The 25,815-nt window shown below is 50.1% G+C and overlaps 2 protein-coding genes across 7 annotated transcripts in view; both read right to left on the bottom strand.

Moving 5' to 3' along the window:
* The window catches only part of CORO1C (coronin 1C), a 54,581-nt gene extending 44,941 nt beyond the window's left edge, over window positions 1–9,640 (bottom strand). Inside the window, exon 1 of one of the 3 annotated variants that reach the window (XM_075041191.1) lies at window positions 9,622–9,640. The gene's annotated coding sequence lies outside the window, so the exon portion shown is untranslated. Of the gene's footprint in view, window positions 1–2,301; window positions 2,409–3,611; window positions 3,631–9,621 lie in introns of those variants that run through there. The other 2 variants (XM_075041195.1, XM_075041194.1) reach the window with 2 other exon arrangements.
* Window positions 9,641–16,773: 7,133 nt separating this feature from the next.
* Window positions 16,774–25,815, bottom strand: part of SSH1 (slingshot protein phosphatase 1) — a 41,411-nt gene continuing 32,369 nt past the window's right edge. The window contains exons 12-16 of one of the 4 annotated variants that reach the window (XR_012652295.1): window positions 24,964–25,110; window positions 24,072–24,272; window positions 22,515–23,145; window positions 22,252–22,431; window positions 21,863–22,042 (exon numbers count right to left, since the gene is read on the bottom strand). Coding sequence is in view for 3 of the 4 variants with exons in the window: in XM_075041188.1 (XP_074897289.1) it covers window positions 20,765–22,042; window positions 22,515–23,145; window positions 24,072–24,272; window positions 24,964–25,110 (2,257 nt within the window). In the remaining variant the exon portion in view is untranslated. Of the gene's footprint in view, window positions 22,043–22,251; window positions 22,437–22,514; window positions 23,146–24,071; window positions 24,273–24,963; window positions 25,111–25,815 lie in introns of those variants that run through there. The other 3 variants (XM_075041188.1, XM_075041189.1, XM_075041190.1) reach the window with 3 other exon arrangements.

Below are 25,815 nucleotides of genomic sequence, written 5' to 3'. Positions count from 1 at the left end.
AAGTGTTTTGCTCATGTCTTCAAAATAGGAAGCTGGCATCCAAGTTATGGTCCTCGGAATCGATAATCAAATTAAAACCAATAACATAAATTCTCTTAACGATCAAAACGCAATGCTGTGCTTTAATGAGCCATTTTATGAAGCCGTCATTAAAGTCTAATATTAAACTTGAACATGATGCATGGAACAGTTACTGAGGGCAGATCTCTCCGCATCCTTTGCTGCATCACTCAGGAAAGCTGATATTTTACCCTTCTGTGCATTCCTTCTCATTGCCATTAAACTGAATCTCTGCCTTTTGCTTGGAGTGAATCCCAGAAGTGACAGATGCAATAAGCATGAAGATTTAACTTGAAAAAGTCCAATGATGTCTGAAAAGGCAGCTCACTAGAAGACAGAGTAATGCCAACATAGAGACACACAAATGCTGATTAAAGCAATCTGTATAAAAGGCTACAAGTGCCCACTGAAAAATTACTATTATGAAGTGCTATATTAAAACAAACACAAAGCAAATGCTCCCTGACGTGTACCTGAGTGTGCCAGGTCTTACTATGGCTACTGAAAATACTAAAAACATATATACACAAAATAAATATGCATTAACTTGATCGCAACACTATCTGATCTTCTACCTTTGTGTACACAGCCTTTAACAAACATGAATATTAGCTGCAATAGAATGTCTCAGTGAGTGCACAGCCATCTGTTTTTTCCCCTTGAGCAGAAAAGATGATTCAATGCTTGTTATTCAAATGAAAATCGCATATATCCTCTCCTGCTTCACGCACAAGATACCCGCTGTTTTCTCTAGCCATCGCACATTCAGCACATACGAACACGCTTCTGACAGGATGGACTGTGCCAGTTCACACCATTTTCCCACACTTCCAGCAGACACAGAGCTTCTCTCCTGCATGTGCTTAGAGGCGCACACGAGGAGAAAGGATAGTGGCAAGTAGTTTGGATACAGCCTAGCCTAAAATTAAACCAGAATCGGTATCGGCAAACTGAAAAATCAGCCACAGCCTAGTATATTCAAAACATCACTCTTTCATTTTGCTAACATCCTTGGTCTTGCTTACACTAATCCACACACACATCTGCGTGAATAGGCTGAATAGACATGCTCAAACAAACGTGTAAAGGACTGAAACTACAGCTATTAAAAACCCCACGACGCTAATGCGTATCAGTTATCTTTAACAATAAAACTGCATCAATCAGTTTTACTTTTGTTTCCAGTCAGCTTTCAGTCCTTTTTTTTTTTTTTTTTTCAGACCTGTCTCCTGTGCAGTCACAGCATCACATTGTCTAGCCGGGGTACTACAGCTGAACGTTTGTGCGGTTGCATGTCGGGTGTCTTTCCCTGTATCCTGAGTGGAGAAGCAGCTAATTTGACAAAGCACGGGTAAGTACTAACCTTTAAATTCTGGCCTTTGAGACATTGCTGTTAAAACAATGTGGCTTTCTGCATAGAAAACCAAAGCCCAGAAACATGTCATACGACCCAGGACTTTACATGTCTCCCGAGCAGACTCAGAAAAGCCATTAATATCGGCGTGACATGCACCGTAAAAAAAAAAAAACGAAAAAAACAACCAACTAAACCCTCCAGTCATCTTTTGTCCTCTGCAACATTACAGGGTGGCAGCGGGGACGCGGGGGCGGGGGGACACGCAGGCACCCGGTGCCATCGAGCTGCTGCTGCATCGCCATAAGAAAAAAAAAAAAAAGGAAAAAACCTGCCGAACAAAAGAAAAAACACCCCCCCGCCCGTCCCCTCCTCGCAGAAGGCGGCCGGGGCTGGCAGCGGGCATCAGGTGTGCGGGGCGCAGGGGCTGCCCCAGGCGCGGCGGGAGAGCCCGGCCCGGCCCGCCCCGGGCATGCCCCGCCGGCAGACCTGCGAGCCGCCGCCGGATGCCGGGGCCCGCGGCGACCCTGAGCCGCTCCGCTACCTAATAAGGAGGAGAACGGGGGAGAAACCCCGGGCCGAGCGCCGGGGCGGGGAAGGGCGCTTTCCCTCACAGGCCCGGGCGCTGACAGCGGCCGCCGCCTCAGGAAGGGCTCGGCGGTAGCGGCCGGCCCCGCGCGGTAAGAGCCCGCCCGGCCGGACCCCCGCCCTGCCCTGCCCTGCCCGGCGCCCTACCGCGGGCACCGCCGCCTCCCCGCGGCGGGCCGCCCGCCGCCTCGCCTCGCCTTCCCGCCCCGCCAGCTGCCAGCCGCCGCGCCGCAGGGCGCCGTTCCGCTCCCCGGTTCCTCCCTCCCTCCCTTCCCCCCCCCCGCCCCCGTGCCGCGCACCGCGATCCACCAGCCGCCGCCGCCTCCCCGCGTCCGCTCCTCAGCCCGGCGGAGCCGCCGCCTCCGCCTGCCGCTGCCGCCGCCGCCGCCGCCCGACTGACCGCCGCGCTGGGCGGGGGCGGGCAGCGCCGGCGCGAGGCCCCGCCTCCTTGTGGCCGCGCCCCTCCCCCCGCGCGGCGGGCCACGCCCCCTCGTTAGGTGCCTCGCCTTCCCCTCCCGCCTCGCTCGGCGGAGAGGTGAGTGGCGGCCCCTCTAGCCAATGGCGGCGCGGCGCTCGCTGCCACGCGTGGTGGCGCGCCCTCTCTCTCTCTCTTCCGCCCTCCCTCCCCTCAGCCGGCCGGCGTGAGGCGCGGGGCCCGGCAGCCGCCCCTCAGCGGCGGTGGGGGAGAGACCCTGCCTGAGGGGGGCCGGGCCCGCCCTCCGGCCCCCCCCGCCCGTCCCCTCCCCGGCCCCGGCGGGGACGCGGCAGCCCGCTTCCCCTCAGCCCCTTGCCGGCTCGGCGCCCCGCGGTGACCCCCGCTGCTCCCCAGCCTGCCTCAGGCCTCTTCCCTCCCAGCCCCAGCTGCGACTCCCTGCCGGGATGGGACTCTCGTCCTGTGCTTTAGATAGCCAGGGTGCGAGCAAAGGTGGGGGTGTACTGGCAAAAGGACAGGGAGGGTTGGTGGCTCTACGGCAACAAAACCCAAAATTGCGAGTGCTGATGAGATGAGTGAGGCACAGTCCCGCGGATGTGGTTCCTGGTGAGCCTGCGGCCAAGCGGGGCACAGCCAGAGCCTGCTGTCAACAAACGCAACCCTGAAGAGAACCAAGGGTTCTGCAAGAAAAGCAGTGCTGAAGAGAACCAAGCGTCCTGCGAGAAAAACGACGCTGAAGAGAACCAACCGTTCAGCAAAAAAAAGCAACACTGAAGAGAACCAACCGTTCTGCAAGAAAAATGATGCTGAAGAGAACCAACCGTTCTGCAAGAAAAATGACACTGAAGAGAACCAACCATTCTGCAAGAAAAACAACCGTGTCACCTCGTTTTGTCATGCCGATTTGCTGGGGCCCGTTGCTGCCGTGGAAAACGGCACTGCCAGCAAGACGGTGACAAAAGGAGAGCTTAAGCCCCTGCTAAAAATCACACTTTAATGAGAAGCGCAGGACAGTAGCTTGAAACCAGAGATTCTCCCCATTGCGTTAAAAGTAAAGCTGCTTTTGGGGATGCTGGCTTATGTGGTGGTAAAGAGGGGTTTTTTATCTCTGCTGTTCAGTGAAAGAGGCTAACAGTTATTAATACGGTACACAGTAAACAGTAAGAAGGTGAGTACCTGTGCAGCAAATACCTCAAGGCACGCAGGGTAATACCGCTCTCAATGGCTGCCTGTGTCTGTTCCTCCAGGGGACTTGAAGAGCGGATGAATGATGCTAGATCAGTGCCCATGTTGCACAGTGTTTACCATACATGGCCAAAACCAAAGCTAGTCTAGCTTCCTTATACGCTTTGGCCAATATTTGCAAATTCATTTGCATGTGGTTAGGTGCTTAAGGGACCTAATTCTTCAGGGGACCAACACACCCATAACTCCCCTCATAATCCTTCAGAATTTGGAGAAATATGTGTGTTGTGATGAACTGAGCTGAGCTGAGAAGCCTCCTCTTCCCCGGTGAAACTGCAACAGGACTGTGAACTACGCCCTGTTAAGTGATAGCTGGGTGTTAAAACATGCGGAAAGCCTCGCAGAGATAGATTTGTCCTGGTTTTGCTGGTGATTACAGCTGATGGAAACATCAGATGCCACAGTAGCTACAAATTAAACAAACCAATGTTATCCAACATCTGTTAAACTTTGACACTAGTTTAACCACTGATTCAATAAGCAGGAAAGTCTCTCCTACATAGTGAGCAACACCTTGATTAAAAAATTATACACCCAAAGATTAGAGTTGCAAGCCTGCATCCTTGCCACGCACTGCCCACGGCACCAATTACCGTGAAATTAATACCTTCCTTCTGAAAGCCAGCCCAGCACACTTACTCTCCACCCTCCTCCCTCAAACAATCTCTTTAAAGCTAAAAAAGAAGAAGAAAACAAAAGCAGTTTGGCGGCCTCGGAGCAGACCCGCAGGTAATCTGTAGTTTAGTGGGTTTAGATTGTGATTCATGTTTTCCACATAGGTACGTGACTTGCTGAAGGTCACACAATGAGTCAGTGATAGAGCTGAGTGTCTTGACTGCCAGTCCCACAGCCATTAATTTATTAGGAGTCTTGAACCTGTGCATGTGGCTTAAAACTTTATAAAAAACTATTAATACAAGCATATAAAATCATACTTTAAAATATACATATGTGTAGCTCCTTCTAGCTCAAAACAGTGGGCAATCTTGAAATGATATTTTAATCATGTACCAGGTGATGCTTTACCCTGGATTGAAAAACAACAGCAAAGGCAGCAGTACCCAGCACTACCCAACAGCTTGGAAGAGAAATCAAGGAAGATTTTTGGTATCCATCTAAAAAGAGAGTGATGCACAGAGGACACAAAGTGAAATTTGTCCTGAGAAACCTGATTGAAACCTAATCCTCTCAGTAACTGCCACCTGAATGGTTGGTTCCTGGTTCATGTTGTCGCTGCAGGGATGGATACACCTGTAGCACAGCTTGCTCGACGTGGCCTTGGAACAGTCACTAAGGATGGACTCGAAAGGAAATGATACCTGTTGAATTTACGCTAGCACTTCCTTAAACATTTGGGTGGAAATGCTCCAAAGATCACTCAGATCCTGACTTGGATTAATGAGCCATTTAGATCGCAACAGCTCACTGTACAAGGTGATGAAGAAATGACATGAAGAAATTTCGGGCTGAAGTCTTCAACAATGGAAGGAATGGCTAAGGTTTTACATATGCTCTTTGGTTCCACTGTAAACAGTTAATCTTCATCACTTCAGCTGAATAAAATCATTCTAACAAACAGTACTTAAATTATAGCCAGAGTGATGTAAGCCTAACAACTTGTCAAACTATATCACAAATTCTAATTTTTGTAAAGGAAAATATCCTATTACCAAATTATTGCAGCTACAAGGAACCGTACAACAAAATTTGTCCTTCTATTTTATCAGTACCAACACGCCTGATTATTAAATCTTGCAGAAAAGATTCAGAATTTATTCAAAAATACATTTCACTAGTTTTATCCATCCCACATATTTTACCCTCCACTACATTGATGCACGATTGCTGCAGTCTATCTCACAGCCTTTATACGGAACAGCACTGTGTCTACAGACTCCACCTCTGAAACTTATGTCAGCAGCTATATTTAGCTTGCTTGCAAATATGCATCAATTCCATCACTGCAATAAATCATGCTGGTTTGTTCCTATGATGATCTTGACATGCCTTACAAGTAATGCATTCGGTATGCCCTACAGCCTTCCTTGTTATTAGTTAGAAAAGGTAAGGAAAGATACAAACACCTGAGGCACCTCTTTCTATGAGAAATTTTGATGGCTTCTTTGGCCTTCACTGATATTATGCAATTTGGCTTGGAGTCTCTAAGCAATCTTAGATGGACGGCAGCCGAGTCATTCAGAACCAGTAAAGTCACTTGAGGGATGAATTTGCCTCGAACATTTCAATTTGCTTAAATCCTCACTGCTAAGTATATTCTGAATGAAGGAAAACGGCTTACGGAGGGTTTAAAGAGATCAGCACTTTAAAGTCCTGTTATTTTGCAGCTTAACTTTTAAGTCATGCAAAATATGCCAGACATGACAGTTTGTGTTTCGGAGTTGGGTTTGCAGATATCCAAGTTATACAACTTTTGAAGGACATTTGTGTCCACTATTTATCTATTTATTTCTGGAAGCCTTTTGATTTATTATTATATTTAAATAACTTTACAGGAAGCACTAGGTACTCCCACCTGAAAGTTGCATATTTTTATATTTCTTCTTCTATGGCTCTGGCAATTTATATAGGGAAGGCCAGATTGAGCAGCGTTGAGAAGAGGTGCTCCCATTGGAATCGGTGATGTGATCTTACGTTTCACTTAACATTACTGAAACGTAGTGCTTTTTTTATGCAGGGTAATCTGAACTGATTGCAATGAAAAGAAAAAACACCAGGCCATTTTCCATGCGTGGGATAGCATTAGATTTACTCTTTCTGCCTTGTTTTCTCAGTGTCCATTGGGCACATGTCAAGTGGCAAGGGTAACTTTATTAAACTGCTTACAAGCCTGATTTTTAAGGGACATTTCAATGATCATCAAACGTTGAGCAGCTGCCAAGACAGAATTGCACTAACAGCGACCACGTAACAGCTCTTGATTATGGCTAATCAATTCTGTCTCTTGGACGGGATTACGTGGTCTGCCCAGGGAAGTGTTGCCCTGTGCTGATCTGTTCCCCAGATCCAGCAAAGGGTTTGGCTGGAGAGAGAGAGAGGGAGCGCAAAATCCATTCTGTTCAGCCTTATTCAATCCTTGGCCAGAAAGGGGAGCTGTAGAATTATGGAATGAAGATAAGGAGAGCAATATGTTCAATCAGATTTTTAAAATAACAGCCAGGAAGGGAGAAGTGTACGAGAGTGTATCAGAGCATGTGGACAAGGAGGAAAGAGGAGGATGTGAATTAAAGCAGAGGGTTAGGCTTCAGCACACCTTAGATTTATTCCCAGGTCTGTCCCACCTTTCTGCATGACACTGAACGAGTCCCTGCGCTACTTCCAGACCCGGTAAATTGGGCTGAGATCACAAGCCCCCTCCCCAAAGGGTAATGAAAATCCGCTGCAGTGAGCGAGCACTTGTGATGACATTGTTTGTGTGCTGCTTGGAACGGATGGAAGATGCTGGAGATTGATAAGTAATAATAAGTGAACATTAGGTCAGGGTGGGCATTAATAATTTATGCTATTGTTATTAATGATTTACAATACCTTGCATAAAGCACATTTATTACTACATATGCACACTCTCATGCATGTTATTTGCAGTAATACAGATGTCATACACATCCCTACCAACTCATCTATAGGAAAGGCATAGAAATACATGCTGCCTACAGCTTTTACAGCAAAAGGAAACATCTACGTTAATTTCAAGCTAGCCTATTTCCTCCTGTGTTTTCCTTCTCCATCATTGTGCAGGATCGTGAAATACATTTTTCTTTCTTTTTTTTTCCATTTTTGTGATGAAGGGGAGGTGGTCCCACTGACTAACTAAAACGTTGGGACACCAAGTAAAAATGAAGCAATTAGTTGCAACAGATGGGGTTTTCTCTGTTGCCATCTCCACTACGCCAGATGATGAACTAGGAAGAGCGAGTCAAGAAAGCAGAACACACAAAAAAAAAAAAAAAAAGAAAAAGAAAAAAGCAAGCTGTATTTTATTTACAACATGAATATCCTGGGATTGACACTTCCTATCATTCTGAATAGCAGAAAAAAAACCAGCCAGGAACCATGTAAGGAGCAGGGGCTTTGAGCAGTGAGCAGTAACATGAGGCTAGGCGCTGTGACTCCTGCAGTACTCCATGTTACACTTATCACGTATCCTAGTCTTGTCCTCATTATTCAACCAGTTTTGAATCCTTTTGCCATCTTGTCCTGTTTCTCTCCCTGCTGTCTAGGATCAAGTTGGACCAAAGGTGCTGGAAAAATCAGAGGTATGAGAAAGGAATCATGTAATGGTAAATATACACGAGATGTTCGTGTTTGGTGAGGCAGTATGAGGTTTGGGAAGATAGGTGTTTAGAAACAGATTTTAAAAAAACCCAATGGACTGTGTCATGGATATAGCAAAATGAGAAGCTATTCCTACTCTTCTTTACTGCAACATTTTCACAGTTCAGCACTGAAATAGATTGTCTCGACCCTCCCTCCTTGTTTCTCCTGAAGAACAAGTAGGTAAACATCTGTCAGGAGTGATTTAGCTGTAGCCAGTATTGCCTTAGGGATGCAGCAGGATTTCTTGCGGTCCCTTCTCACCCCCTTCCTCTGTAAGATCACCTATTGCATCCACCTGCTCCTACTGTTCCCCGCAAAGGATGCATGCCTCATTGCTGATGAAAACTTCCCTCTGTCTGACCTGGCTGATGAAAACATGCCATATCAACTGTACCATTTAATCAGACAAATCTCCTGCTCGAGGAGGAGTGGAGAGGCTGCATATACCCAGGCACCCTGATAATGCCAGTACTAGCACTGCTTCAGGTACAGAGCCCAGGTCTGTCAGATGGCAGAGAGTTTGCAGTGACAAATATTTCACAACCCTATTTTTTTACATCGTGAGAATGATGGTGTGTCTTCAGATGCTTCCTGAGAGCATAGGATCTATTTTTCATCGCTCTAGGCTTTTTGTTACGCTCACACACACACACACAAACTCTGTGGCAATATTCATATTCTGGCTTGGTTTTGTGACTTCCGTGAATGAAAGTAGTTGACAGCACAATGTACCAAGCATGGTGGGATAATCACACTTATTTTTTTAAGTAAACATGCTGTTTGATTCAAAGCTAGCATAAATTTCCTGTGCCTTTACACATTTATTTTCCCTTATAAGGAAATCCACAATCACAGATTGTCAATAAACAGAAGATGTAAGTTAGCCAGCATGGGTCTGATATGCCCTTGCAGGATCCAAACTTTCAAACATTCATTTCTAATCTCTCCCTATTTCTGCATAACTGCTGTTTTACCAGAAAAATTTCAACAAAGTTCATTTATCCATAGTTTTTCAGTGAAAGGGTTTCCAAGTTGATGTCGTTCTCCTGAAAGCCTTATTCAACTAAGTCACAGTGCAGGAGAAAAAGAACCTAAGGAAAATAATGCCTCCTTTCTATGCCATAATTAAAATAAAATGATATCGGCTCACCCAGTGCCTAGAGAGGCAGAGGCAAATAATCCCACATGGCAGTGGGAGAAAGTGTCATATGGGCGCTTCTGCACTGTATCTGTTCGGGGAAAAGCAGTATAGGAGTACCGGATATTATACTTATTTATATACAGGAGAGTCTTAAAAAGCAAATCTCTTTCTCACAAAGCAGTTCCACTGCAAGAAGTACTTTTACCAAGCGGACAGTAGACATGAATCAATGCCCGATTTTTGTACTGCCTCGTTACGACCATAGATCGTTAGACATGCCCTGAGCGCATCCCACCTGTTGCTGGGCCAGGACAAGGTAGCTATTTTCTGAAAAGCCTCACGACCACCATGTTCCCACCTCCCCTCACCCTGCAGCGTGCTCCAGATCCACCCTGGCCCCCCACAGAACCACGAGGCAGAGCCAGGATCTGCCAGCCTGCCCGCGGCAGAGCCATCACACCTCACCTTTTCTGGCAGTGCTGGCCGGTGGCGTCGCTGCCTTCCCCTCTGACGGCTTGGGTTTTTCGAAGGTTTTCTTTGCGTCGGCAACTTTAAGCACTTTCTCATCCTCCTGACTCTTCCTCCCCTTCCGCTCCGGCTCCTCCGAGCCCCCTCCTCCTGCAGTCCTGCCTCCAGTTTGCTGCTCCGCGCCTGCAGCTGCCCACTGCTCCTTGGCAGGCTTCGCTGCATCGCTGCGGGGCTCCAGCAGAGCCTCCGTCATTGCCACAGTCTTGCTCATACTCAACGCCAGGCTCTCTTTGCTGTGGGACCTGACAGGAGGGGCCGGTGGGGTTTTTTTCTGGCTGTATGAATCGAGTATCCCTGCATCTGCTTCACCTCCGAGCTGTTCCCTGCTCTCGAGGAGCTGGCTGCTGCTCTGTCTCAAAAGCTTTCCAGTGTCTCTAGCCACCGAAACATAATTTGCAACCCCAGAGACCATTCTCTCAAGGCTCTTCGCTACCCGCTTGTCTGGCTCGGGCTTCCTGGCCAGATCCTCCTCACCGTTCTGGCCGTTCTGGCAAAGGTCTGGAGTGCCGTCAGGCTGGAGGGCGAAGCTTGCTGCCTGCCTGAAGCTTTCAGCTGCCTTGCTGCTTTCTCTGGGGACGTAGGAAACAGATGTTGTTGCCTCCTGTTTGCTTTGCAAAATGTAATCCATGAGCATGGCATTTCGCTCGAAGCTATCTGACCTGATGGGGACACTCGGCTTGTTTCCCTCTGAGGGAGAGTTCAGGGTCAGTTTATTCACTTGTCTGCTCTCTGCACTGCTTTCAGAGTCCGAACGGCTTATCTGTCTCCTCAGGACTCCTGGGAAAGAATTGAGCCTGTTTAGGCTTGGACTTGCCGCCTTCCCATCCCCTGGGTAGCCCTCCTGACTCACAGGTACCTTGTGCTCTGTCCCTTCCCACTCCTCCTCAGGTTCTGCTTCTGCCTCTTCGATCAGGCGCCTGTACTCGCTCTCCTCCAGCCTGTACACCACCGGCTTCACCGTCCTGCCCGTGCCCGCTCGCCTGTGCCCAACCTCCGCTTCGTACACCTTCGGAGGGGCTTCTCCCTCCTCCCCTCTCCTGCACCCTTTTGTCACAGGGTGGTCTTCCAAGCACGGGTCCCCTGCCAGCCCCCGCTGCCCTCTCTGCCCGCTGCTGCTCATCTCTGACTTCTTGGCAGGAGTTTGCGTGTCGCTCCCAGGGTCGGGAAGGTCCCCCCTCCCCAGCCCGTGCCCCAGGCCCTCCTGGCCAAGTTGCAGCAGGGTATAATCCTCGCATGTCCCTGCAGAGGCTCCCCGGGAAGTAGCGCAGTCTCCCCCCTTCGCCTTACTTGTGTCATCCTGTAAATATCCATAGTATTGCCAGGTGGAGGTTTCCATGGCCAGGAGCTCGGTCACTGTAATTCCTGGTCCAAATGCTTTGAAAACGGCCAGCCAAGATTTCTTCCCACCTTGGGTCTCAGCAGACTTTCAGCACCGCCTTCTCCTTCCTCCGCTACTGGGAGAGACGGAGGCAGCTTGGAAGCCTCCGTGCCTGGGTCATGTGAATTGGCGTTTTTTAGCCTCATGGCCAGCAGAGATGAAAATGCATGTCGGTGTGGTGGAGCCCATCCTCTGCGGCAGGGCAGGACGCTCTCTCCTAACACAACAGCTGTCAGAGCTGATGCTACACTGGTCCCTACCCAAATATATCCCACCTGAATAACTGTAAAAGCACCCCCCAGCTTCTAATTTGCTGGTCCGTAGCACTTTACGGGCAGGACTTGCTACCCATCTGCATCTTTCTTCAGGGACTCTCCTGTTTTCCCCAACCTGCTGCAGCAATAACTCCCTACAGTCCCATGCAGCAATCCTCCCTGGCTTCCCTCCGATCTCACTGCTTCCAGAGCGATTTATTGCCAGGTCATCTGCTGCGGCTTGTCTGGGCAGGATCACCTCCGTCAGCCCCTCTGTGGGTTTCACGGAGAGCTTGGAAACCCGCATCTGTGCCCCTGGCACTCTTCCCTGCCTCCCTGCCCTGCGCCCGACGGACACAAAGCGTCTCCCCCAGCGCTTATTCCTTGGAAGCAGAGCACAGCCTTGGTCTGCGTCCCAGTGTTTTGGGGAGAGATACCGCCCGCACAGAGCACACAGGGCAGAGACGGATCGGCTGGAATAATCTGTGGGAATATATTATTGCTAAGGGGATGGCTGTGACATAAAAAAGACCACTCGAGATAAACAGAGAAGCCCGACAGCAGCCTCAGAAACAAGTTTCCCTTAGGAGACTCCAAAACATAACTTAACAAAAATCCCTATTAACGCTCTGGGCATTTCTCTAAACAATCCTCCGAGCAGAAGGTTCCTCCCTTTGGATAATCCTTCTGCCAAACGGGCTCCTGTAAACTCTCTGGAAGGAGGGGGAGCAGGAGAGCTGGAGGGCTCAAATCCATTTATACACAGCCGGGATGCCTGGCATTGCAGCGAACCGCAGCGGCTGCCATGGCTCCCACCCCAGCAGCTCTTCCCCAGCGCTTTGCCTTTTATGGTGCACGAGGTGCTGGCTGCCTGATCCCGATCCCGGGAATCATCCCAAAGAGGGATGCAGGAAAACACCTAAATGGTCCCTAAAGAGACACAGGCAGTGGCACAGCCTCGGCAGGCACCTCCGCAGTGCCGGGGCTGAGTCAGGTGCTGCTTCCCAGCAGGGGCTGAGTTACCCCAATGTCAGCCCAAAGAGTTTGTGAAGAGCTCCCAGGAAACCTGCCCATTGACCCCAGGCTAAAGGCATCCTGCTGACACTCGGCGGGCCAGAAAGTCCTGCTGGGGCCTCATCCAGAGCCCCCAGGGACCCCAGCAGCCCTCTGAGCACAGCCGATGCTCTCACATGGGTCACATGGCTGACACCTGGACCACGGTCTCTCGTGATGCCACCACCTCGTCCCCTGCTCCACGAGCCAGCTCAGGAGCGAGTGCTGGCTACCGTCAAGGGGAAGGAGCAAGGGATGACGGTTATCCCAGCCCTTATCAGCCCAGGAGCCAGCCAGGCCCCCTCGTAAGGGATAGTTTTTTATCAATGCACATTGCAGAGCTGCTCTGCAGCAAGACAAAACACCATTTGTTACCACTGGAAGTTTTAAATCCCCGCTGAGGCTGCCCAAAACAAACACAACCGCTTCCCAGCAGGACTGGGGCCGGCAGCCAGGCTCCCGAGCCGAGCAAGGAGCAGACGATATTCCCTGCAGACACCGGCAGTAGGGGGGGAACCTTGCAGCACCGATCCCACCAGGTACTGAAATGCTGCGGCAAGATTTGCTGACAGTTGCGTGAGTGACGAAATTTAAAGCCAAGTCACCTCTCCGTGGGATAAACTCGCCAGCCTGAGGCATGCTTGACAGTGGCACGATGACCTGATCAATAACTTGGTTTTTTTCCCCTTGAGCCAACGCCCTTGGTTCCCCATTCCAAAGCCAAATACATTCTAGGTTTCTCACAAACTGTCATGATTTGGAGATATCATCTTGATTTTTTTGGCCTGCCCTGTGTGGGCGTCATAGAGCCCAGGGCTGGTGTGGAAGCTGCACAGCTGGGTCATTGGACCTGGGTTTGCCCTACCCTGCTCTACAGTGTTTTGCACCACTTTCCTGTGAGCTGCTTATTAAACACTCAGGAAAGTCTGACATGGGAGCAATGTGGTTTCTGCTGCTGAACCGTCTGCATAAAAGGAAATGGCAGCTGCTGCAGCGTCGCCACTGCAGCGTTGCCGCTGCTGCCCCCGTCCTTCAAACCAGAGAGGAAGAGACTTTTAGGGAATATGCAACGCCCAGGGCGAGGGCTGAGGCTGGAGCAAACCTGACCAGCTCATCAGCTGCTCCCCAGCTGAGCAGCTCCCCTGGCTGAAGCAGCAGAGCTGCTGCTATCAATACAAAATGCATGTGTGTCTATGTGCACACACAGAAAGGACCTGCCACCGCATGTATTCCAAACAGCAGCACATTTGCAATGGCTGGATGGACAGGGAGCCTTGCCGGCAGCGCAGCTTGGCCTGCGCCTGCTGCAGCCCCGCATCCCCTGCCCCTCCATCCATCGCAGGAACCAGCTCGTCTCACGTAGGCAGTGCCCACTCTCAGCTTCTGCTTAGAAAAATATTTACATTTCTACCCCTTTAGAGCTAGCGTGGCTGTCCAGCCACAACCCAGTGTAAAGTGACACAGAGGCATCACCCTGGGGCTGCAGGCAGCTGAGACTCACTGCCAGAGCAACAGCTTCTCCTCTTTGCTGCAGCAGGCTGCTGGCGTTGAAGTGCAGCAGTGGCCCTTTGCATCCCTCCTGTTGCTTCTCTGTGCGCATCGCTTTGTTCACTAAAACCAGCCTCACTCACCTGCCAAACCTGATCTTTTCCCCCAATAACATCATTATAATATCTGCTCACCACCCCTGCGGTCACCCAACCCCAACATGAAACAGAGAAACGCTGGTAGGGAACCATCCTCCTCCCATCAAGGGCAAAGAATGGAGTCAGAGGGTCTTCAAGGAGATCTGCTCCTTTCCAATGACTGCTCGGTACCACTTGCAGGCTCCTCCACTGGGCAGGTGAGGCAATGGATCTGGTCAGATCTCGCATCTTCCCGCTGCCCTGGGTCCCAACCAGGGGGGCACCCAGTGCCAGGCTGCCCCTGCCATGATCTGCCCGCAGAGGCTTCATGCTCAGGCATCTCCTTTCACCGGCGAGGCTATAAATAAACACTCTGACGGTTGTCAGAGAGAACGTGTCTTGCTCCAGATGTTGCCTGTCTTTGCCATAGCAACATCACAACAGGATGTAACATTCGGCCATAACAAGAACCGCTCCGTAAAGAACCAACTTTCAATCATAACAAGAACAAAAAGACACACAAACTCACCGGCAGTCACAGGGCACCCTCTGGCCATTCCACAGTCCTGTCTTGTGGTGCCTCTCTAATGTATGAGCTCTTACATGCAGGTCTTGAGATGCAAACCTGCACACAGCTACGGTGGGGAAATCTCCATCTTTGGGAAGCCGCAGGGAGTGGGGCGCGTTGTCCCGTGAACCAGCCAAGCGTTGGCTAAGGGACAGACTCTGTCCCAAGGACCTCAAAAGCATGATGCAGCAGAAAGCTGTTGTCTCCCCAAACCGGAGGTCTGGCGTGTGGGAGCCTCCGGGGCTCCCAGCTCAGCACGGAGCTTCCAGCTCTGCTGTGGCTCAGCACTGGAGAGAGTTAACCCCCAGGGTGTAAAAGTCGTACACACACACACACGCACACTCGCTCCCGTTGTTTTCCTTCGTGTGTCATCATATAAGCATGTCTGGGCAACCCTCGGAAGGCCTTGACACCCAGCCAAGCGCTCCGTGCCGGGGCGACTCAGCCCGGGGGTCTCTGTCCTTGATCAGGGCAGTGTCAGATGCCAGTTCCAGCTCCTGATGCTGCAGCTCCCGCAGCAGGTACCTGCTCACGCAGCGGCAGACCAGCTCAGCACCCTGCTCCCGCGTCTGGGAGAAGAGCTCCATTTCCACCAGAGATGCTCGGAGGTGTAAGGAGAAGACCAAAACCCTCACAAACCCATCCCAGGGAGCCCAGGGCTCTGCCCTCCGTCATTTGCAGATTATTTTCCCAGCTGGTGAACTGCTGTCCGTGCGCGAGACCCTGTGAGCGCTGCCCAGAAATGTGTCGGTGACACGAAGCAGCATCAGCCCGCACGTGCCACGTGTGACCCCGGTGTGAGACTCAGCTGCAGGGCGAAAGGAAGATGTTCCCCAGCTCCTTGCTCTCACACAGCGTATTGCTGCACCCTTACCACACCGGAATCAAACCCAGCCTCTGCTAAGGCCACAGTAGGACTTAAGTCACTTAATTCACCCTGATGAGTTTGTGGCCCGAGCTCCGTGCGCATGAGGAGTTGGCAAATGAGCATCGTGAAGTTAGCCGCAAGTGCCGGTTCCTGCCCAGGTCCGGCCGGCTGGATCCGATGAGAGCGTCGCAGCCCCTGGGGGCAGCCGGGCTGAGCGCCAGGGCAGGGAGGGCAGGCAGTAAATCATGCTTTGCTGCGCTCGACTGATGGGTGACAGACGGCTGCCAACTCCAAGCCGAATCAACCCCCCAAAACCCTAAAAAGCAGGTATTTCTGGTGGGGGTTAATGACTCTTTAATGCAATTAGCAAGTGTGCCAAAGCTGGAGAGCATCCCCAGCCTGTGCTTTGCTACCCTGCCAAGGTAAACACTGACATGTTCCTCCCTGAAGCAGCTTTGAGAGTGAGAACAATCCCAGGCATAACAAGACTCCTCGCAGGCACATGAGACAGATGCTCGCCATTTGCCTTTAAAGGCAAAATTTTGTGAATGCCCAAGGAAGGGCTGGTCCCACCTCGGGGGGATCGTGGGGCAGCAGCAAGATGGGCTCAGGGCAGAAGAGCCACATCCCAGGATTTAGCTCCTCGGCTTTCACTCAGGAGATTTGCTCTTTGGAAGAGACTGTAGCACAGGTCTGTGGGAATTAAAAAGCCCACGTCGCTGCAGTAGCACCAAGCCCCTCTCCAAATAAGTACTTTTCCGTGCCCCGTGCAGGGAGGGCTCAGCACGGCGCAGGCATTGCTTTCACGCGCACGACCGCTCCATTGCCAACGTCCGCTTGGTGCCAGGGAACGCTCGCCAAAAGGTGACCAGCTTCTCCTTAAACCCAGCCTGGGGTATCTGAAAAGAGGCTAGGCGGAGAATTACAGATTTCAGTTCTACTCCTACCTCCAGGAATTAAGCATATTTCTCTTTCTTTCCCTTTACCCCTTAAAAAACCTGCAAGTGAGCCCATGCCACAGCTCAGGTGTGTTTCTGCAGTGCTCACCCTCCTGGCAGGGCAGCTGAAATGCGTCCAGTGCTGCAAGGACACAGTGAGAGGGACAAGGGCATCTCCTGGTCTGGCTTTTAGGGGTGGCAGAAAACAGCCAGGACCCAAAAACCAGGGAAGCGCAGCCAGGACAGACGGGAAGAGATAACACGGGGCAGGGGGCTGTGGGAGCCAGGCAGCGGCTGCTGCTCCAGTGATACGCGCCCATCGCCTCCTTTTCTTTCTGCCCCCTCCTGCCCCAGTGGGGCCTGTTCCCCATGGCTGGGCTGATCCTTCCCCACTTCCAAAAATGCTGCAAAGCACATTTGTAAAAGGAAAACAAAAAAAGTTTATTTTTCTCACAAGAAGCACATAAAATATACAGTACATTTTTACAAACAAAAGTAAAAAAAAGTGCATTATGCATCGCCTACCGCGAACGTACAGTACAAAAGATACCGCATATTTAAATATAAAACCAGAATTAAGAAATACCATGAAATAAAAGGAACATTGTTATCATAAGAGTACAGCAATGCACTGGAACAGCTACACGTTACTCACTCACCCCTCCTCTCCGGGTCTGTGGTCACAGTCTGGGAGCCAGCTCCCCAGCAAAGAGCTGGTGATGCCAGCAAGGGGGACGGCGGGACACGACCGAACCAAACACCACCTTCACGGAAAGGACAACCAGGACGACGGCTATTGCTATCGCGCAGACCGACAAAGCCTGGACTGGAAATAAGGTGCCAGTTTTGTGCATTTTGGGTTTTCTGGCAGAACGGGACTGGGTTTGGATTCACACCCGGCAATCCGCTGAGCAAAGCGCAGCCGGCTGTTGATGAGACGTCTCCCTGGACACCCCCTGTCCGCATTTCTGCAGCAATGCATAGATAAATGGGGGCACCAGGAGCTGCAGCCGGCACGGCGGCGTCTCAGCGCAGCCCTTTTGGTTTTGCCATATATAGAGCAGAAGGGAAGTGGTTAGCAGCGCTGAGCTCAGTGGGGCCGGGAGGTCAACATGTAGAAGTAGTAACGGTCTCACTGCCATCGGAAACACCAAAAGCACCCAAAAAAAAAAAAAAAAAAAAAAAAAAAAAAACCAGCAAACAGCAGAGTTTAACAGCTCAGCATAAATACACAGTATTTGTAAACTATTATTAAGGCACTCAATTGTAAAAGAACAATTACAATACGTGGGAGAGGACAAACACATCTACCTTCTCATGCAACAAATCTAATGAAGTCTGCAAGCATCATAGGTTTGGCTACAAAACCCTTTGAAATGGCACACTAGTGCTTCTAGCGCACGTTGGCTTCGAGACCGACTCCCACTAAACCGTGCCTCTATCCCGACAGCGTTGCGGTGACGCAGTGATGGAGCCCGATGAGTGAAGCAGTGGGGCTGGTCCAGCGAGAGCTGAGTCCAAGCGACATGCAAGGGGAAGGCGGTCAGTGCTGAGCTATGCCCCGGGAAAGCAGTGGTTTGTATGCAGCAGAGCTTGGCAGGCACTCAAGAAAACAGGAAGGAAATATAGATGTTCGCTTGCATCAGTTAACGGAATTTTTCTGAATTTATTCAAATCTGACGCCCCCACTTCTTCCCTTGACCAGGCAGCAATGGGAAGTGTCTGCAGCGCTGAGAAAGGTGCCGGTGTAACATACAGCGGAGAAAGATAATTGTGCAAGAGGCCCTTGCAAGGCGAGGCCGACGATCAAACTGTGCTGGGATCAAACCTGAGCGCAGTGCTGCGAGGGCAGAGGCTCGCTGGGCAGGAAGCACAACGGACCTCCCAGGCAGCTGCCCTGAGCCCTGCAGGCATCAAACAGCCCCAGGGCCTCCTGTGTGTCCCTGTCGCCTGCCCCCTTTCATAAATCAGAATCTGGGTGTAAACAAGGATAGTAAAGATGATACAAATATAGGAAATTTATTGCAGTAGATGTGGATGTGCACATGCACCCATGGTACGCTGACGTCTGGCAAAGTATTTCAGTCTTACTCAGGACACGACCCAGCATTTTCTCAGCCCTAAAAAACAAAGACTTGTGCACGTTTTCCAGGGTCCCCTCAGGCAGCAGCTTTTGCTTCAAACCCGCTTTCACGGGTGAAACAGGAAGCGTGCCTTAAGCTAAAAATGTACATCAAATTTAAGACTCTTTAAGGAGGGACATTTATTTACTGATTGCCAGTCCCTACAATTCCTCACACCTAATATAAAAATGTGGGGTCTTACGCTTAAGGAAAAGGGCATTTAGGACAGCAAAACACATGGCTCCCTTTCTCAAGACAGTGGATTTTTGATTAATAAAGACTCTGAGAACGACTGCTTGCAGCCCTGCTCTCTCTCCCACCTCACGGAGGGGATTTTTAAGAATGGCTTTCAATGGAGATCTTAAAATGTGGGCGAGCTCGCACTCACAGCCTTGTTCCTAAATGAGCAAATCCATCCCTTTGCCATCACTGTCCCCTGAGGTCTGTTCTGACCCCCAAACCTGCTTCAATATAGTACCCCAAAGGCACAAGCAGCCAGCACAGTTTCAGATGGGACTCGGAGAGCACCAAGGTTTGGAGCACGTCCCCTCCATGCTTCTCAAGCTCTTCCCTCCTGACTCGGCCAGGTCCTGCACAGAGCAGTTCTTGATCTGGCTGGCTGCCCAAAATATTTTAAGAAAACATGCATTTCATATAGCATCAATGAACTGCTGCATTTCAAGCATTTCCCATGGCAGGACAGGAAGAGGAGGAGAGCACGGTAACAGTGGTTTGCGACCGGTGCCCGAGAGCCAGCCTCTGGTGCAGGAAGGGACATGCTTCCTCGGCTGCGATTGCTGCAGAGCGTGCAGCACCACAGGGACCTCACCAAGGGAGAGCACGGGCAGCCCCCAGCTTCCTCCCTGCAGGTCACGCCAGCTTTCCTCTGAAAGGAGATCTCACCCACACCTTCAATATCCCTCTCCCTTTGGGGTGAGCCCGTATTTCTGTTTGACAGCTCACCCTGAAGGATGCACACACGCCCCTGAGCAGGATTTATGCTTCCGTCGCTCCTGGCAGGAGGCTGGTGCAGCCCTGCAAGAGCTGGGACACGTACACCCGGGCTCCCCACTCTGGGGCTACCCAGCCTGCTGACACACAGCATAAATGAACCCCTGGACTTTGCCAACAGCTTCACAGGCTGCTGGCAAACCAAGGACGCAGGAACTGTTCTACCAAAACTAACAGCAATAATCAGAAAAGACACACGTTCACCTATTGCCTACTGGGATTTCAAATGCGTTGGGACACCAGGAGAGCCATGCCTCCTCAGCCGTCTCCCTGGCATGGCGTGTCACCAACAGTCTGATGAAGAAGAGTCCCCAACGCAGGATCCACAACACCGACACAGCATCACACAAAGCTTCACTAGGGTCCATGGTCACTTACTGGCCAGGCTCATCATTAGTACTGGGACATTACAAACCACAACGACAGCAAAAACACCCAAAGAACACGACGCCTCTCCACATGAGCGTAAGCCTGCAACAGCGATACAGTCTGGGCGTCACTCCGGCACCAACATGAGACTATGACAATTCACCCGGTTACACAGCGAAGACGGACTAACGCCAGCAGGTCACACAGTCAACACGAACACAGCTTGATACTCCTTCACTTCACAGCTAGGTCACTCGGTGCGGTAAAGCCTCTGTCTCCATCCTCCTCCAGGCCTTTGCAGTTAACATTAAGGGAATACCTTCAAACAACGGTTAAGTATTGTGGGGAAAGCCTTTTTTTAAAAAAAACCCAAGCAAACAACAAACCAAGACAAAAAGTCAGCAAGAACAGAGGTAGTGTTCATGTCACCATTTTAAGGATTTTTCCACAAGTGCCCTGTTTTAACTAGAGACTTGTGTTTGTTCTGTAAAAAAAAAAAGTCATGACTAATTATTTTGAGTCATTGAAACAGAGTATTTCAGCATTTTATATATAGATAGATAAATAGATACAAATATCTATCTATACATACACACATACACAAAAACACATTATTATACTTGGCAAACAGTACTAGAAATAGCATCCTGCAGGACAACAGGCAATTCACACACAAAGTCCTCTTCTAAGCCATGCAATACATTTTATTTTCCCTTGTGCCATTCATCATGACCCATTATGCTTTTTTTCCTCCCCACTTAGAGTACAAGAAGAGGAAGAAGAGGTGGCATCAGATGAACTACTGCAAGTCAGATGATAAAACTGCATTGGTGCAATGAATAAATGCCATAAAAACCCCAAAATCCACCTCCCTACTCCCCCCCCAGAAGGCATCAACTTTTGCCCATCCAAAGCGTGTTCTTCAAGTTTCCAACTGCTGGCTTTGCTGCCAGTTTGGAGGTGACATCTGCACTCCTCAGCGTGGATTGTGGCTCACAGAGCACGGAAGACTCGCTTGAAACGGCCTCTTTTGAGTCTGTTATGGTTGATACATCCATGTCAGTTGATAAGTCCTCAGAGGACAAGTTAAGACATCCTAGCTTGGCGAGAGAATTGGACCTTTTCAGAGGAGAAGATACAGTCAAGCCAGCCAGCCGCAACCTGGTCTCGATTTCCTGAGTTCGCTGCTTCACCAGGCCAGGCTTGCCCCGCACGCTGTGGATACTGTCGCTGCTGGAGCTACGTGTCAGGTTGGAGCTCCGAGAGGAGGAGGGAGTGTAGCAGATGGTCTTTAGGAAGTCCTTGGTGAAACTGCTTGTGTGCTCCAACCGACACATCACAGGCGTGGAAGTTTTCTGAGAGATCCCCTCCAAGATGCGTTTCACCTCTAACTTCTCCACATCGTTTTCTGCATCTTCAGGTATCAATGGTGCTGGTCCCAGAAGAGGTACGAGGCTGTGATGTGAAATCAAATCCTCACTTTCCTCCACAATGCTGGAGCCGACTCTGCTCAGGGAGCTCTCTCTGAGCAGTGACGAGGCATCCGAGGGCAGGCTTTTCAACCGCTCCAGCTCTTTGGTATGCTTCCTAACCAAACCTGCTTTCTGCAACTGAATAAGAGACTCCTGATGCTGCATCAAGTAACTGTTTGCACTTGGCTTTTCCAAGTCTTTGCTGAACAACAAGTACTTCAGATCCTTGGTAGGTTTGCTGTCTTTTCTGGCTAGAGACTCTTCTTTTACCACTTCTGTGTTAAGGAAGCTCTTGTCACAGTGCGAGTTTCTCCTGGGCAGCAGAGTTTTGACCGGGGTTTTTGGTACATCTTTTCCTTTCTCCAAAATGCTGCAGTGTTGATCAAGTGATTTGCAAGTGCTGGCGTCCAAAGTACCAGTTCCTGCTGACAGAGGAAGCAGAGCCTCGTTATTTTTAGTTCTGATTGCTTCCTCTGAGTGTGCCTTGCTGGGCAGGTGGTCCGCCAAGTTGGAATTGATGTGGGAGAGGAGGGCTGGTTGCGTGCAGATGGTGGTGCTGCGGCGCGCAGTGCTGGGGTTCAACTTTTCGCACTGGTCCCCAAAGGGGTCAGGGGACAAACTGGCCGAGGAATACATGCAGTCAGTGCAAGACTGATAGGAAGGCTTGACCTTACTGAGGATCCCAAATACAGCATCATGCTGCAAAAAAGAAAACAGGTACAGATAAATGTGCACAGAACAGGACATCAGCAATCAGCAGAGCGAGAGGCACACACTGCAGGATATATTTACAGCCAAGCAGATTTGAAACAAAACCCATTTCCACTTCTTTTAAGGCCCTGCAGCAGGTACAAAAGCCATGTACTTTCTCAGCAGACAGTATCGTCAATGGAAGAATGAATACCTACCGTTTCAAGCGATGGTCATGCAAGCAAGTTGCCCAAAGCAGTTTACAGGGCACTCACATGTGTGTGCTCTCTCTCTGGCATCTAAATCCATAGCTTGGGCAAGCAAAGACATGTTCAGAAGCACTTCGAAAAGGAAGAAGCTCATCATGGAATGAAAGGCTTTATCCAAGTCAAATGAAACTGTGCTATGAAGATGAGAAGAGCAGTTTCACTTGCAGTAGAGTCAGCCATGCTAATCACCTACATTTCAACTCCATACGCACCTCAAAATCCTCTGGGCAACTCCTTTTGCTGTTGTTGTTATTCAAGTTCTCTCTATTAAGCCTGCTCTCCTCCTTGTGCATGGACAAACGCCGCTTCCACTTCTCCATCGGATTTTCATCCCTGACACTGTCCTCCCCTCGGTCCCCAGGGCCCAGCACTATCCTTCCCTTCCGGGGGCTGAAGTCCAGTTTCTTCTTCACCTCCTTCTCGCAGAAACTGCTCAGCTCTGCCAGCGGCTCTGCTGTCTCCAGGGCTTTTGCTGTCTCCAGCAGCCTTCCCTCTGAAGGTGCAGATGGAGGCTGTCCCACCAGCGAGGCAGTACGCTCTGCAAGCGCATCGCGCTCCAGCTCCTCCACGTGGAAAAAGCCCTCCCTGCCACTGGGAATCTTGTTCTCCAGCAGCGTGTCTGAGAGGCGACGGAAGCAGTAATTAAAGCCCACAGACACTTCTGTGCTGCCGCGGTTGTCCAGGTATGCCGACTGCGAAGGCGTGTCCAGGTCAGCCAGGCGGTTTTCTAGGTCGATGTCTAAGCTCTCGAGTAAAAAATCGCCTGACCCAGTGGTACCGTCTGTGTTGTGGGGTAGGTTGCTCTCTGCCTGCTGCTTCCATAGCTTGTTGTGGCGCTGCTTGCTGGGGGAATGGACAAAGACACAAGTGACTACCGTTGAACTGTAGGATGCTCAGTTCCAGGAACATCCCTCCCTCTCCACAACCCAGAACTGAAACACTGACCTCTGGGTCCAGCCCTGCAGTCCCACTTGGACAAAACCATCTTTAGCATCAGGATTTTGTCCCTCCCGCCTGCCCATGCCAGAGTCTCTTTGGCCCAGCAGACTCACAGCAGTGCCCTGCACTGCACCCATGATGGGAACAGCCCTTGGGAGGAGTCCCTCAGGGCAGAGGGGCACAGAGCCCCCCCATCAGAGCAAAACACTCTGAACCAACATCTCCGCACATCTCATGGCACAGTTCCTGCTGAACCAGAGTGAAAAATTTTCCCCGTCTTCCCCCAGTAGAGCCCAGGCCAAGCAGAGCATGCAGAAACCCTTATTAGATACTACAGCACTTGCAACGACAAAGACTTGTGATTGGCATGGTCACCCAGAACTGCAAATGATTTGCCTCCAACCCTGCCTGAGCTCAGTTCTGCCTCATAAAACAAGAACAATGTTTTGCTGAACAGTACTGGCTGCTGAGAAATACGAACATGCTTCCCAAATGCAGAGAACCCTCACTGAATTAAACCAGAGCAGATCTCCCTAAAAGACAGCTAATTTCCATCCAGGGAGACCTGGCATAGAAAAGGTTCAGAAAAAACACAATTAGCCCAGGCTTCTGCATCTGCCCTTCTAAAGAGGACCCTTCAGACTACAGCACCACGCTGCCAGCATCTTTGAGCATGACATGCATGTGTGCAAGACATTGGCAGAAGAACCTATTGCCTGAACAGAACTCCATGGAGATTAATATTTTGTGATACAAAAACACGAGCAGTTGCCTACAATTAGCTCCTTTACTTCCTGCAAGTCACCTTTCCCTTCATCCTGTCGCCTTACCTCGCATCTAAAATGCCTTCATATTCCAAAAGCTGTCTCATGAAGCCTGCATTTGGTCTTGCAATGCTGCGTTTTTGCTTCACATAATTATAGGCCTTTTCCAGTGACCAGCCAAATTCCTTCATTGCATAAGCTATAACAGTAGATGCTGACCGGCTCACACCCATTTTGCAGTGCACCAGGCACTTGGAGTGATTCTTCCTGCAGAAGGACAAACAGGAAAATACATCTCATCTTTCTGGTTATGGTATCTGTTGTTACCGTTTTACATAGTGGAGGGACAGCACTTTGTCCCCCTGAGCACCCTAACACCATGGCTCAGGAGATGAGAAACGTTTCGGATTAAGGGGGCCATGAGAAGAATCTCTCTCCAGAAAAGCTGGGAGTTAGAGAAGGGCAGCCTCAATCATGCTGCCATTTCAGAGACCACCATGAAGCCTCCTGCCTGCCTGCCCGAGTCTTTGGATACAGGGATAAGCAGGAACAACCCGAGTGTAAAAGCCCAGCAGAGTTTGACGGGCTCTGTCACCATCTCTTGTCTGCAGAGACAGCTGGGGCTAGTCCAACACAGACATGTTGGACTATTTCCAGAACTTCTTGAGAAGAGGAAATGTCCTTGTTTCCTTTTGGAAGCAAAACAAAATAATAAAAAATATCACAGGCTAGGAACAGGTTAATGCCAGTATAGGAAGAGACCAGGTATGGGGAATTTCCAGGGACGCAGAAAGCTCCTGGCAAAAGCAGTAAAGCAAAAGCCCTGTTGCCTCCTTCAGTGGTGGTGCAGTTTCAGGGAGGGTCCAGCTCCATGCTGGATGAAATCCGCAGGGCACAGTGTCAGACCCCATGGCATGGATGTGCTCTCACACTAAGTCACGTCTCCCAGCCCACTTACTTGGCCTTGTTTATAAAGTGGTATGCCTCATTCCAGTGAGCCAGGAGGTCTGTTGTCTCCTCGTCATACACTCTGATATTGTGATATGCAAACAAACCGGGGAAAAAATTATCAATTTCCCTGGTCACATTCAAAATGTAGTCGATGCTGTGGAGAACAAAAAGAAAAATAAAGCTGAACTGCCATGGTCATGAAAGGGAACTGACACACATTGTGAAGTCCGTGAAATCTGACACAACACGAGCTGTAAGATTTTATCTAGAGCCCTAATCCTGAACCCCTGGGACACCCGGTGACACAGGTCACGCACGTGACGTGCGGGGCCTGTCCGTTCACCCATCTCTCACCACTGGCATATCCCATTCAAAGCATCAAAAGACCTTGAGGTCTCGTGAGCACACGAGGAAGAAGTTTATTTTCTCCTGTCTGCCAAGCCTTTGTAACCCAATCAGAAATTCCTCGCTGTGTGCCATGAACAGCTTCTAGGGTGCGAAAGAAAAAAAGTGCATCAGCTGCAAGTGATTCGTTTGGGCAAGAGGTGGGAACAGACCCCAGGAATCACAATTTTCAACTGTAGGCTTTAGCTGCAAAGCTGTCCTTTTCTCTTCTTTCTGACCAAAAATATGGAACAAGAGTCATGTGGTATCTCTCGATTCCTGCCAAAGATTACAGCAGGGATTACAATGTACCTGGAGAGAACGATTGTCCATATTGATTTATTACCTCCTATCATTCAGACAAATCGAGAACACAGGATATTTGTTTCAGAATCTGTCCAGCTTTGACCTTTAGACATTGCACGTCAAGATGCCTTCCTCGTAGATCTGAAGTATTAATGCACTGGTTGATTTA

Source organism: Buteo buteo, chromosome 11 (genome assembly GCF_964188355.1).
Source record: "Buteo buteo chromosome 11, bButBut1.hap1.1, whole genome shotgun sequence".
Taxonomy (NCBI): Eukaryota; Metazoa; Chordata; class Aves; order Accipitriformes; family Accipitridae; genus Buteo; species Buteo buteo.
Note: the sequence above shows the minus strand (reverse complement) of the source record. Positions and strands in the feature narration are given on the sequence as shown.